At 34.5% G+C, this 15,644-nt stretch overlaps 1 protein-coding gene across 3 annotated transcripts in view; it reads left to right on the forward strand.

Annotated features, from left to right (window-relative positions):
* Positions 1 to 15,644, forward strand: part of LOC101703600 (N-deacetylase and N-sulfotransferase 4) — a 289,039-nt gene that overhangs the window by 159,158 nt on the left and 114,237 nt on the right. For 2 of the 3 annotated variants that reach the window (XM_087199297.1, XM_087199299.1), the window contains 2 exons: positions 12,136 to 12,321; positions 14,329 to 14,457. In XM_087199297.1, the coding sequence (XP_087055423.1) occupies positions 12,136 to 12,321; positions 14,329 to 14,457 (315 nt within the window). The remainder of the gene's footprint in view (positions 1 to 12,135; positions 12,322 to 14,328; positions 14,458 to 15,644) is intronic. The other variant, XM_087199298.1, reaches the window with a different exon arrangement.

A 15,644-nucleotide genomic window follows, 5' to 3' on the forward strand; every position in this document is an offset into this window, starting at 1 on the left:
TGTTGGTCCCACCTCCATAAAATATCCAAAACAAAACTGTTCCTCCCCAGCTACTTTGTTCTTGCATGGTCCAAGCTGTCATTATCTCTCATCTAGTGTCTCACTTGTGTATTTCTCACCTCCTTAATTCCTCCTCGCAATCTTTCAGTCAACTGTCTACATAGCAGTTAGAATAATTTTTTAAATGATAGGCTGAGTAGTATCGTGTATTTGCTGAGAAATTTCTAGGAGCTCCTCATGTCACTCAGAGTAAATACCAACATCCTTTAGTAATATATATGGAGCTAAAAAGTCTTCATCTCTTCTTTCTCCTCAGCAATGCTGTATTGTTTAGCTTCTGGAAAAGCAAATGTGTACTGTGACCCTGTACTTGCTCAGTAACTTGCAATGCTATTTGCAGCAGTCCTGACTCTTGCTAATCCACCCAGTAACTCTGTTCCAAAAACAGTAGAATCCTTCTTCTTCCTTAAAGATGCCAGACATGCTTTTAACTCATAACAGCATATATATTATTCCCTTTGTCTGAAGTGATCTTTCCCAAATTATCTGTGTACAAGTTGAGCTATAGTTCAATCCCTAGATCTTGGTTCAGATTATCACCTCTGTGAAACCCTTTCTGACTACTCTACTTAATATTACTTACTTCTGGCCTTCCTTTCTTTCCCTATCTCTACTTTATTTTTCTCCACAGTTCTTATGATCTCCTATTATACCTATTTATTATTACCCACTTGTTTTGTGTAATCTTGGTCTCACCTCACTAAAATGCAACTTCCCTGATGACAAGCATTGTTTTGTTTGTCACTGCTGTATCCTATGTACCTAAAATGGTTGCTTTTATATCCCGGATACAGGATACATAATGAATACGTGTTGAATAAAGAGAAACAATGAACCCTAGTACATTGTACATTTTCATTATTTAAAAAATGAGGGCCAGGGAGTTAGCTCAGTAGCACTGTGCTTGCCTCACAAGCACAAAGTTCTGAGTTCAATCCCTGGTACAGAGAGAGAGACAGAGAGAGAGAGAGAGACCGCTTAGTACAAAAAGCAACCCAAGTGCCAAAGTAGCTGAAATGAGATATTTGGCACAGTTTGAGTGGATACTTGCTTAGTTTTCCTGAGCTACATGCCAAGTAGACCTTCGGCAGGATCCAGAATATTAAAAGCTGTGTCTCAGTTCCTGAAAATAATTCCACTTAGGATCAGAAAGTTCAACACAGTGCCATTGTTGTGCTATTTCTTTTTCCAAAGAAAAATCCATTTGTAACAAAGAACTCTCCAGAGACTTGTCACCATTTACTAGTCTTCAGTCCAGAAAATGGCAAGACTGACTCAGACAATTTCTTTGGACACACAATCATTGTTTTTATCACTTATGAGGGCAGGAGACCATTTCAGGCCCCCAAACACAGTGGAAAACTCAGTGATTCTGGGATAGTTTTCAAAGATAACAATATGATCCCAACTCCTTATTAAAAGGAAAAGTAGATAATGATATCTATTCTCTTTAGAACTTGTTTCACTCCCCAGAAGTTAGAAATAATTCAATACCGTTAAGTTCAATGAGGTATTATTTAATGCCTAATCTCTTTACTACAAGTGCATTCATTTATACCCATCTTTTCATTTATTTCCCTTTTACATTAATTTATTAAACAACTGTGATTATTTATTAAATAAAATTGTATTCTTTCCTTGAAATACATGTATTAACTACTAACAATATATAGGGCACTGTGCTAAGTACTGGAGATAGAAAACCTTCCCAATTATATTAACGACTGCTCTCCTAAGCCATGTTTCCTGGAGTATAAATAGAGTTGTGGTAATAGAGGAAAGTCATTTGTTTGCTTCTTTCCCCTCTCTGTATAGACAACTCAATTCAGTCTTCAAGCTTCTGCCCAGTTATTTTTGTGAGACTCAGAGAATGGCCCCTGTGTGCCCATAGATTCAGTGTTTTGCATCCTCATTTCTCCCCTCCAGCCCTCTGCAGTGTATCAGCTCTTCTGAAAATTATTTACCACGTTATCTAGCCACAAAATTCAACACCAGGCTGTTGTTCTGTTCTCCTATGGTTCTTTCTATTTCTGCATGATGCCTGAATTTTCCTTTGTTCATTTATTAGGATGTTACTTTTGCAAAGGAGTGAGTGCTACATGGTACTGGATCACCATTTCATCCATAAGAGCAGTGCTCTTTCAGGAGACTCTGTCCTTCTCCTTTATGTTACTTAAATGATATGGTTTCACCAGAGTGTTAACCTGTGCTCCCAAGACCTGAAAGAGGTTTTGTAATAACTAGTTATAGCCTATCCAGTGCTAAAAGATTAGAAATGACAATGACAGTTGAACTAGATTTAATGAAACAGCAATTTCCAAAGGTATAAGTGAGGTAGAGGGGCAAGTAATATCCTGGGATCAGTCACTGTAGGTGTAGGCAGGGAGTTGTAAATTCTGAAGCCTGAAGAGGCAAAGGAAATAATAGGTCACATCTACAAAAAGAGTGATGTTTGTTGGAAGTGGGAGCATTTTGACAGTTGTATAATCTTTGATTGAAGGAGTCCAATAGCACAAGATGATTTTGTGTGGAAGGAGCAAAGAAAATAAGTATTCTAGCTTCAGTGTTTCTCTCTTTGGTCTCTTACCAGGAGTCTTTACTTGCCAAACTCAGCTGGAAGCAGCAGATCAAATCCTTGAACTAGCCATACCCTTTGCCTCTAGGATATGGAGCAGGTGAAAGAGGCAGTAATGGTAGCAGACAGGTTCATATTATCTCTGACTTCACCCCCTGCCATAGCACTATGGGACTTAGAAACTGACAGTTTTTTTGTTTTTGTAACTGCAAATCTCTCTGCTTCACTCTTTACTCATAGTCCTTGGCTTCAATTTTTGTCCTTGGTCATAGTCCTAGGCGTAGAATTTCCCAAATTGATATTTTCCCTAAAATGATCTATGTAGTTTTCCTAAATAAGTAGAAACTTCAGTAGAGCTTGTAACTTATAGATACTATTTGAAGCATTGTAAATATTAACTCATTTATACACCTCATGAGTTAACTCCCTAATATTATTGGCTTTATTTCCTAGATGAAGAATCTGAAGAACAGAAAAGTTAAGTGAATCTTTTAATGTCATAGAATTAACAAGAGGCAAAGCATGATTCAAACCCAGCCAAGCTATCTCCGGAGTTGGAGTTCTATGATACTATTTGGGAGAATAAATAATGTATTTCATGCCTATTACATTCCATGCAATCTGATAGATTCCTCTGATGATGATGTAAAAGGGAAAGAATATATACATAAAGAGGTTAAGTTTCAGTGGTCATGATATTCAATATTCTTGGAAGACTATGAAAGCAAATATCATCAGAACAAATTCAGACTTTGGTGGAAGGAACATCAGAGAATGTTTCCCAAAGAAAATAATTACCCAGATTTGGAAGGCAAAGTAAAATAGTTTGAGCTTTACTCTGAACATAACAGGAAACCATGTAATGAGTTTATTAGAGTGAATTATATGAATATGTTATCATTATTATTACTTTCGATACCATAGACCAAACCCAGGGCATTGTGTTAGGTAAATGTTCTACCACAGAGCTATGTTCCTAGTTGCCCATATTTTAAAAAAAAATTTTGATGTCAAAAAGCAGATATATATCAAAATGGAAATGATTATTTGAAAATCATTTTACAGGTTAATGTACATTTAAATATATGAATATTTACCAATTATCTTCTTTTTAAGATTTAAGAGTACTAGTAATTGAATTTTATTTTAATATGCATATTTTAGTATATATTTATTGGAAATATATGAAATTTAATAGTGGTATCTTTTTTTTTTTGTACCGGGATCGAATGAGGGACCTTCAGCTTGCGAGGCAGGTGGAAGAACCACTGAGCTAAATCCCAGGCCTCTATCTTTTTAATCTTATCCTTATTTATTATCAGGTATAGAAATTCCACTTAAAACAAAGACTGAAGATATTCACTTTTTCTATAATAACCATTCACCTTGAGTAGTTTATTTCTTTCAGCATTTTCTGATAGTTTCACATTATTTGGGATCCTTTTAATTTTGGGGGGGGGGTACCAGGGATTGAACTCGGGACTTCCCGCTTGCAAGGCAGGTGGCAGAACCACTGAGCTAAAATCCCCGGCCCAGGATCCTTTTAACTCTAAAGTTTGCATTTATTAATTGTTATTTGGAAATTATAAGAAAAGCACCTTGTGGGGAGCACTAGTACTTTATCTTCCAAAATAAGTTCCTTTTGATTATTGTTGAACATAAAAAAAATTCACCAATATAATGTCATTGAGCCAAAAACTGAACATCCAGCTATACCGCTAGAGCTGTCAGCTGTGGCACAAATAGTAATTATCTATATCCCATTCTTATCAAATGCTTCTTAGACATAATTTATTACATTGAATTGCCTTTATCTGATTACTAGTAAAATCTCAAGGAAGATTAAAGTCACAGACCTCTACAACAAAATTCCCTATTTTAACTTCAATAGCTAATGTTAGTTGGAAATGATTTTCAGTCTCCTTTGATATTCATGTCAATGATGGTTTTTTTCCACCAGCAGAATATACACAAGGTAAAAATAAAAATGACAATTTAAAAAAGAATCAAATACTCTGGTCAAAATTCAACAAGAATTCAGATGCGTTTTTCCAATTGATTCTACAGTTGTCTCCAGATTACAAATTTTATTAGGGCATCAGCCATGTCTTATACTGGGTGTACCCTTAGTATTTAACAAAGCACTTGACAGCAGTCATGAATTCAAACATAATTATTTCAAGTGAGTTGAACGTAATAGTTTTTATCCATGTTTGATATTTATTATTTAAATAGACAGTAGTCTCCTGTTTACTTACTGTTTCTTATTCACTGGCTGCTGTTCAGTGCATGAAATTTAACAATTGTATTTATAACATGAGAGGATCCTGTAAGATGAATAGGTGTTCACCACATATCAATTAGTTTTATTAGAGAAATATTGGGTAGTACTTTGCTAAATGCATCCTGTTTTCCTAGAATTAAAATAACTAAACATCTCACCTGAACCTCTTATATCTTATATATTTATTAGAAAGGGGCAGAGACTAGCTCTGTCAATTAGGTTTCCAAGATAAAAATATTATTTTAAACAAAGGGAATTTTTATTCAGTGACTTAAGTACTTCCAAAGACTCTGGAAGAGCTGGTGGAGAGTCTTGTAGGTTGTACTTCTGCAGGGACTCAGAGCCATACAGAACTGGTTCCCCAGGCCACTGCCATTTCCGAGTCTGCAAGTGGAGCTCAGAGGAGCAATAGTTTTCACTGCTGCCCTACAAGTGGACACCAAAGATGGTGCAGAAAAGTTTCTTGCTTTCAAGATCTTACTCTTCAGCAACAGGAGCCAGGTGCTGTCAGAATTTGGTTTCTGCCTCCCAACAGCCCTCAGAGATGCATCCTAGCAAATCTAATAGGTTGGAATTCATTTGTGTGACAAATGATAGCTACAAAAGAGTCAGAAATGCACTTCTTTGCTTTCCAATCTCTCCCAGTTAAAAGAAAAACAGTGGATAGGATTCTAGTTCATAAATGTATAGGAAAATCAATTCCTTTTAGTCATAGTTAAAACATTTTAGTGGAAAAGCAAAATCAAAGACTGACTTTAGAAAGCGTGGGTAAAATACTAGTTCTAATCTTTGCTAACATGAACAAGTCATGTTTTCTGTAAGCTTCAGTTTCCACGTTATAGTAACATCCAGGCCTCCCAACAGGATTATTTTGAGATTCACATTATATGTAAGTGTAAAAACACTTAACAAGAGTAGGCACCAAGGAATTACAAATACATATGGTCAGTTGGAATGATTTTTTAAAAATAAAATAAAGTAAATGATATCAATTTAGTAGCTGTTACAGCTTCAGTGCTTTATTATTTTTTCTACATAGTAGTTTCTTTAAAAGTGGTGACCATTTTTATATACAGTCAGAATTTATCACAATATCTTATTCTCTACTTAACTAGGAATTTTGGAAATATGAGATTAAGGCAAACTCCACTTTAAATATTTTTGCTGGCATATTCTATTATAATATGACAGAATTCCTGAATCCTATAGCAGAAAGTTGTTCTAATATATAAAAAGCTACATTTGAATTTATTTTCTCTGTCATTTATGTCTGTTTTATAGAGTTTCAATTGCTGTTATATTTACATTGAAAACCCTTTCAAATTTCATAATTTTTGTGGTCTTGTAGAAATTGGATGTTTAGTTCATTTTTCAGTTGGCCAAGTCTCTGTGACATGAGATTTAAGCTCTGGACAGGAAAGAATGAAGGTTTCTAGTTCAGTAAGCCCCTTGATAACAGGAAAAGAGTGACTAGGGAATTACTTTTCACTTTATGTTATCATTTAGACTGGAAAAATATAAACTCATAATTACCTAGTGTGATTTACTATTTTGATTGAGCTCCAGTTGCCAATGTGATAAGATGACCTTATAAACAGGATAGATCAAGCCCCCAGAAATCAATAAGTATAAAATCTTTTTACTGACCCTTCCTTCCCACTCACCAAATCAATTGCTTTTTACCTTCTGCTTTTTCATAAAAAGTTCTGCAATTCATTTTACTACCTGTCAAAAGTGAAATGTCTTCTTTTTGAAGAGATACAGTTTTAGTTTGATATTTCAATTCCTTTAACTGACTTTATTTTTCTTCTCTTTATTTCTAGAATACTAACATACTCACCCAGCATTTTTGGCCCTAAATTTGGAATAAAACATTTTACAGTGATAAAAATGAAGACTAACAAATTATTATTAACACTATTAGGATTCACACACTGCTATTTATTTTATTCTTCAAATTATAGGATAAGACATAAAAAAGGTCAATGTGTATCACTAAATAGAGTAGTAAGAGTAAAATAGTTATTTTTCCCATTTGTTTTGAATCAAAAATACATTCAAGGCAACAGTCAGAAAATTATATTTTCCAGACAGAGGGGATTGAATGCCCTTGACTATAGGTTTCCTTTATGGGGAAGTTCGTCTCTATCTCATGCAGTGTATCCAGAGACTGGCAACACCTGGGCTACTGAAAAATTGCTCATCCTCATGGACACTGGGATCATTCACTGGACAGCAAGAAGAAACTGGACTGACCTAAGGCTTCTCCCAGGGTGGTACATGGCTCCCAGTGTTGGGTCAGGGTTATACCAGTTGCCTGAGCTCTTTAGTAGCTTCCAACTACTTGTTAGTGGACTTTATCAATCTTGTTTTGTACTGAAAAAAGAAGGAAGGAAGGAAAGAAGGGAGGGAGGAAAAGAGGGAGGAAGGAAAGGAGGAAGGAAGGGAGTAAGGAAGAAAGGAAGGAGAAGACCTGGAAGGAAGGTCCCCTGCCACCATCCCAAGCTCCTAGGCCAGAGAAGGTGAGCCAGTCCCAGGACCAGAAGGAAGTTTCCCCACCACCATCCCAAGCTCCTAGGGCAGAGAAGGTGAGCCGCATGGGCACCAGAAGCACCCCCCCCCGCCCCCCGTGAAAATGAGAAGACACATAAACAAGCCTCAAAAACAGGCTTCTGGATCACCTACAGCAACCTCAAAGGGAAACGAGATGGAACAATCTGATACTCAACCACCTGGACTCTCTGAACTGGAAACAAAAGAGGATCTGGGAAAAATGAAATCAGAAATAATTACTCAGATAACAGCAAAGATTTTGCTCATGGTGCAAGATATGATTAATAAATCTAGAGAAGACACAGATGAAAAAATAGAGGATCTGAGGAACATGATGGAATCCCAACATAGGAAACAAATGGAATCCATAAAACAGATACAAACAGATTTCCAAGAGATTAAAAACTCCATCAAAAGTCTGCACAACAGAATGAACCAATATGAGGATATAATTTCAGATATAGAAGAAAAGATTGCAATTAGTGAGGAGGAAAAGAAAAATTGCTTTAAAATTGTAAAGGAACATGAGAAGTCAATCCAGCAGCTGCTACATGATGCAAAGAAGAATAACATAAGACTGATTGGAGTCAATGAAGAAAGAGGAGAGAGGGCACATGACATAAAAAACTGTCCACAGAAGTGATGGCAGAAAACTTCCCAAGGAGGGGAAAAGATCTTGACATACAGATAAGTGAGGCATATAGGATTCCAAATAGTCTTGATCAAAAAAAATCTACACATAGGCATATAATAGTTAGGATTCCAGAAATCTAACAGAAGAACAAAATTCTACAAGCAGTGAGAGAAAAGAAACAAATCACATACAAAGGAAACTCCATCAGAATCATAGCAAACTTCTCAAAGCAAAGCCTCAAGCCAAGAAGAGCTTGGAGTGATGTATTTCAAGCCCTAAAGGAAAACAGCCTCCAACCAAGATTGATGTACCCTGCAAAACTATCTTTCAAACTTGATGGAGGAATAAGATACTTGCATGATAAAGAGCACCTCAGGAACTTCATGAATACCAAACCGGCACTCCAAAAAATTTTAGACAATACCCTAGGAAAAGACAATGAGGATCACAACCCCAGGAAACCCAGCAGAATGAATCCATTGGGCATGACAAATTAAACACAAAGGGGGAGAATCCAACAAAAAGAAAAAGTCATGACAAGGCTTTTAAAACTTTGAACTTCATCTCCCTAATGAGTGTATAATTCAATCTTGTTATTGCCCTGATTAGTATTTTTCTGATTCTAGAGTTGCACACCATTCCTTGTGCTATACTGGCTATTTATCATCTTCTTATGTCTACATTTTAATTGGGTTGTCTATTAATGAGCTCTAAGAATTCTCTATATATTCTGGTCATAGGTTATATGCATTGTAAATATGGTCTGTTTAAGGACTACTTTTCATTTTAATGATGTCATTTAAAGTTCTAAATTTTGATGGAATCTCATTTATCAATTTTTTTCTTTTATACATCATGTTTTTTGTATCCTAGGTAGTTCTTGCCTACCCTGAATTCATAAATATTTTCCCTTATAATTTCTTCTTAAAGTTTTATACTTTTAGGCTTTCTTATTTAGGTTCATAGATGTCTTCAAGTTATTTTCATGTATGGAAATAAAGTGTTGAGGTTAATTTTTTATATATGGATAACAGGTGTTCTAATGCCATTTGCTGAAAACACTATCTCTTCCTCGGCTATTGAATTGAGTTTATATTCTATAAAATGCTAATGCTAAATAATCTTTCAAAACTCAGTGGACCATATATGTGTGGTTCTATTTCTAGATTCTCTGTTTTATTCAAATGATCTATATGTCTTTCCTTACACCAACACTATCTTGATTACTGTAGCTTTAGAAGTCTTAAAATTAGGTACTAAACATCTTCCAACACTGTTTCTGTTTTTGTTTTTGTTTTTAACTTTTCTAGGTCCTTTGTACTCCTATATAACTTTTAAATTTCAATATCCAGTTCTTCATTTATAGCAAGTATACACAGACCTGAATTTTTATATATACCTTGTGTTTTCTAATCCTACTAAACTCAAATACAAGTTCTAGGGGCTCCTAGAGATTTCTTAGTATTTTCTCTGTAGATGATCATTTCATCTACATATAAAGATTTTGCTTCTACCTTGCTAATCCTATCCTAATTGTGTCATTTTATTGCCAGACTATTTTGGTGGGGCCTAGCTTTCAAAGTTTAATGGACAGATAAAGAGTAAGCATATCTGCCCTTATTCCCCACCTTAAGGAGAAAACATTTTATCTTCTCCATTCATATAAGGCATTCTCACTGGAAGTATGGAGTACATGTCTTTAGTCTGTTGAGAAAGTTCTGTTCTACTTCTAGTCTCCTGATAGCTTTTCCCATGAACAGCTGTAGAATTTAGTCCAATACTGTTTCTCCAACTAGTGACAGGATCATATGGCTTTTTCCTTTCCTCTGTTAAAATGATGACTTTTGGAAGTGGATCTTCCAATGCTGAACCAACACTGCCATTCCTATAACAAAACCACTTTCTACATACTGCCAGATCTGACTTCTAAAAGTTTGTTTTGTTAAACAAATTTCTATCTATGTTCATACTTTTTTCTTCTATTATCTTTATCCAGTTTTAGAATTCATTAATTTATCTTCCAAGATACTTCTTAGAAGTTGTCAAATTTATTTCAAAATAGATTTTTGAAATATGCTTTCTATACCCTTTTAAATTCTGTAAAATCTGTGCTAATGTCTCCTAGATCTTGATATTGTAATTTCAAAAACGTCTCTAATTGATATTGTGTAGCAGGAAGAAAAGGTCTAAAGTTGCAGGGGAAGTGGGAGGTGTAGGGGAAAGGAAAGAAGGGGAAAGAAAAAATATGAGAAAAGGAAAAAAATGGAAACAAAGTCTTTGCGGATAGGGAAGAGTGGAGGGGGTGAAGGGAGGACAAGGGAAGGGGGAGAAAAAAAAGAACCAAGATACTCATGTAATGGCACAAGATCCTAATGATGAATGTAACTGTATTTTATACTGAAAATGTACCAATAAACTTAATGGGAAAAATATAAAAAATTTAAAAAGAAAGGAAGGAGAAACTATCAGCTCTTGGAAGAAGTATTTTTCTACTGCACACATAAAAAATGAGTTTTCCCTAGTGCCTCGCAAAAGACTCCAGCTCATTTTACAACATTGATTTCATAATTCAGTCTTTCTACAGAGTCATTTATTATAATAGATGTTAGTAAACACATAGTCTTGATGAAAGAGAAGTGAATTTGTCCCTACAATGAGGGTCATTCTATGAAGAGAAGAATGAGGAAAACTTCTTAATTATTTAAAGCCCATCTTCTAAGGTGAGTGTAGCATATGACTTAAACACTGTGGATGTGTGATCCATTTACTGCTTGTTTATTACACCAAACTGAATTCTTTCTCTATGCTGTGTACCATGTAATAGAAAATATAAGTGGCAATTGTTAAGTCAACACTTGGTATTCTGTTTATTGATTCCATCAGTTTTCATATGACTGTATGCTGTCATTTATAACCTCAATTGATGAGATTCAATCCTACCAGGAGTCTTTATAAAGCAAATAATCATTTAAAAAGGATATAAAGAAGCAGAAATTAGAAAGTTGCAAATCTGTTTCATGAACCTAGCAATATAATACCGTTCTTTGACATTGTTTTCATGTTCTTGTTTTAAATTTGTATTTATTTTCCTTCAGAGTTGACTGTTTACTCAAGGTAAATATCTTCTAGCAAAGAGCTTGTTTTATAAAAATAGAGTTACTAAAGTCTCAAACCAAGAGCAGAATCTTAACCTTTATTTTTCCTTTATGTTCTGTATTTAAAACATCACTGGATCTTATGTGCTAATAATGCCTGTCTTTTAATCTGACCACCAATCATCTGATGTTGTTACCCACTTTCCCTTAATCTACATCCGAGAAACAGCTTCCTAACAGTGCTCTTGACTCAGATCCTCCCGTACAGCTCACCTTAACAAGTCACAAGAACTTTCTGAAAACATAGAGCAGATCTTAGCCCTTCATGCTTCGACTCTTGAAATAGAATTGATTCCAAATCCCTTTGTTTACTTAGAAAAAGTCATCCTTATAGTTCATACTTACATTTCTGGTTTTCTTCAACACCTTTATCTCTCTCTCTCTCTCTCTCTCTCTCTCTCTCTCTCTCTCTCTCTCTCTCTCTCTCTCTCTCTCTCCTCCCCATCCTTCCCTTCTTCCTTGCCTCCCTCCTTTCTTCATTCCCTCTCTCTCTCTCACTCTGCTCTGCCATCCTCCATCTTTGGATACTTGCTTAAAGTATACATTTTAAATTTTTTTTCATTTACTATATCTATCTGAGAAAGAGCCAAATTCATTTCCTATCTTCCCCCCCAAAATTCCTGTATTCAAAATTCAGAATTAATCTCTCTTACATACCACATGCCCAATGTAATTACTACATCTATTATAGCATCAGAGCTCTGTAAGATCATGAACTGCAGAAAGATTTTAAAAATTCATCTTGCTAATTTTCTTTTTTTAATTCTCAAACTCAGCATAGAATTCAATGTATCCTAAACAGAGAACAGTGGAAACAATTTTGACTGAATCAACTGACCACACAATATCATGATGTTTTTCTGGCCTCTTTCAGGAACACAGAATACCTGTCAACATGGGCTATGCTGTGGCCCCTCATCACTCAGGGGTCTACCCTGTTCATATTCAGCTGTATGCAGCTTGGAAGAAGGTCTGGGGTATTCAGGTCACCAGCACTGAAGAATATCCACATTTAAAACCCGCACGGTACAGAAAGGGCTTCATCCACAATAGCATCATGGTGAGGACTGTTGCTGTGTTTGGCTCTTAGTATCTTCATGTGGAATGACTTCAGATTGCCATTATTTATAGGGATGCAATGTCAAACCTCTTCTGCAAGAGTATCAGAAATTCCCAACACACCACCATTGTGACTGCTCACACATTAACATGTCATTTGGCTATAGCCTTGCCTCTGAAGCTATGGAATGACTTAACAAGTCTAACACAAGCTGGAAATACTGAGAATGAATTTTGCATAGCTTATCTACTGAAGTTTCAGGACTGAAATTTTGTCCAGGGATCCTACATCCTTCCTCTGAGGCATTTCTCAGTACTGTTTGTTTCACTGGTTTTACAGAGAATTGAAGGCAGAATGTGGTTCCACGGATCAAGAAAGCACCTTTCAAATTGCTGCACTATCAACAGACAAAATAGAACAAATAGATTCTGAGAGCTAAATCTATCCACTCAGTTTATTTTGACTTAAAAGACTTAAAATGTTTACGATACTGATACTGATCTTTTTTTTTTTTTTTTGGTACCTGGGATGGAACTCAGGTCCTTGTGCCTGGGGGGCAGGCGACAGCATCACTGAGCTAAATCCCTGGTCCAGTACTGATCTTTTTCATTATCTTTTTCTTGTGTACTCTAAGAAAGATGGTACATATTCATTAAAAAAATGATAATCTGATTTAAGAATGTTACATTGGTTGTTATAAATGATAATAAAACCAAATGAATTCAGTTGGGAATTTACAATTATTCATTAGAATAAAAAAATGGTAGCATTCACTTTGATCCAAAATAGCCTCTCTTGAAATGTCTATCCCCTTTTCCAGTACCTCAAATGATATTCTTTTCATTAGATGTCAAAATCAGAAAAAAGGTTTGCAAAATTTCTCCCACTTTTAAATATTTACCCTATTTCAATCCATTACTCATATTGCTGCTAGAATTATCTTTTGCCCCATCTTGTCTCCCAATCATGTCTATCCATCAAAATCCTATCTAAAATGAAAGAAAAGGTACACATGCCTACTCAGAGTTGGTTCTTAACACTCATTTACCATGAAACTTTAACTATTTTATTGTAAATTGGTTCCAGAGGAAGGAAAGAAAACTAAAATTGAAATGAAGATACTGGTAGTGCAAATATTGACCCTAATGTGCAAAGAAATCTGAGAGATATTAAAAAATTAATTCATAATTTAATGTAAGAGTGACAGTACACAATTTTTTCCTTATTAGGTTGTATGACCATTCAACATATTATGAAATGAAAACATTCCTTTATATTACATACATTCTATTACCTTGAATTTAACATAAACTATTATGAAAATTGAGTGAAGAAATAAATAGAATTATAGCTACTCTGGACAATTGGATGCATTTTTCCATTAGATTTTAAGTGGTTTATTTTTCAAAATAAGTTATACAATGAAACAAATCATTTGTTTTCTCTGTTAAGCATTCCAGTTTATAACAGAATTAACCATAAAATATATCAGAAATAATCATTTGATGATTAGACTATAACTGTGATAAAATTTGAATTCAGAGTGTAGTAAAAACCAAAAAAATGTGGAAAGGCTGTTGAAAATTGATTATTTCAAATCCCAGAACCTGAAGACAACACAAGTCTCAATGTCAGAAGGAAAGCAATGGTCTAATGGAATGAAAAATGTTACCATGGAGGCTCTTTATTTTTGAATTAGGTTAACCCAAAGTTTTTTTATATTAAATTTTTAATGTAAATTAGATGATAGTTTAGATTTATGTAACTGGGTAAAAGTTCCTTAGTCTTAATTCTTATATCTATGGTTTGGTAACTTCCTTTTACAAATTTCCTTTATAATTTACAGAATTATACTAACATCAACTCCTCATTTCATTATGATTTAGGCCATAGATCCATGAAACTCCAGTAGGAATTCATATTTGCAGACATTGAATTTATGAGACAGTAGTGAAGTTCTCAATTAAATCATGCCAATGTGTTGTTCTTACCTCCCTTTTTCATCAGGTCCTCCCTCGACAGACCTGTGGGTTGTTTACCCATACTATATTCTACAAAGAGTACCCAGGAGGACCCCAGGAACTGGATAAAAGTATCAAAGGAGGTGAACTTTTCCTTACAGTCCTTCTAAACCCAGTATGTATTCTATTTATGCATCCTACAATAACATCAATGTTTTCAAATGTTTTTTCACTTTTTAAAACTAAATTAACTTTCTTTACTTTATGGACAGCGGACATCTTTACTGATAGTGGATTTAAATTTACATTTCAAATGTTTTTTCATGTAAAATTTGATTTCTATGCAGACTTATTTTTTGGTACATCTGATTACAAAGATATGACTTTTACTTAGTACTGTGGTTGATGCCAAGCTTATTTCTAGCAAAAAAGGAGATGCAAAGTCTTGCATTTTTTGAAAGCTAGCTCTTTGTTTTTTCTCAGCTTTATTAAGGTATAGTTGACAAAAATTGTGTGTTTATGATACACAGACTTTCTATGTAAAATTACTTATGTTGTCTGTAAATGTGGCAATTTAACTTCTTTCCAATTTTGATAAAATATAGTACAATAAGTACTATTAAGGATAGCAATGGAAAGTGGGGACATATTCATTTTATTCTTTATCTCAGAGGGAAAAATTTTAACTTTTCATTCAGTACAATGTTATTTGTGGGTTTATCATATGTTACTTTTATTATATTGACATCCATATTTTCTATCCCTAATTTGTTGAGAATTTTAACATGTGATGTGTTGGATTTTTGTTAAATGCTTTTTATGCATCTATTGAGTGATTTTATAACTTTTGCCTTCATTCATTGTGTTATGTCACTATTAATGGTGTATCATGGTATTCTGTGGTATTTCACATTTAATGATTCACATGTGTTGAACCACCCTTTAATCTCTGGGATAAATCTTGACCATATAAAAAAGGATTCTTCTGTATATGGTTGAATTTGGTTGGATAGTAATTTTTGTTGAGCATTTTTGCATCAAAATTCGTGAGTGACATTGGCCTATAATTTGTTGTTATTATTATTATGTCCTTATCTGTCTTTAGTAGTAGGGCTATTTTGACCTTATAAAATGTATTTGGCAGTTTGCTTCCTCTTTAATCTTTTGGAGGAATTTGAGAAGGATTAGTGTTTATTCTTCTTCATATATTTGGTAAAATTCACAAGTAAAATCACCAAGTCCTGATCCTCTCTGTGTAAAAAGACATTTAACTACTGATTTAGTCTTTTTTCTCATTATTAGTCTGTTTAGATTTTCTGCTGTGTCATGATTCTTTCTTGGTAGATTTTTGTTCCAGGAATT

Source organism: Heterocephalus glaber, unplaced genomic scaffold (genome assembly GCF_053883595.1).
Source record: "Heterocephalus glaber isolate CG9 unplaced genomic scaffold, H.glaber_assembly_v1.0 deba00001690, whole genome shotgun sequence".
Lineage (NCBI taxonomy): Eukaryota > Metazoa > Chordata > Mammalia > Rodentia > Bathyergidae > Heterocephalus > Heterocephalus glaber.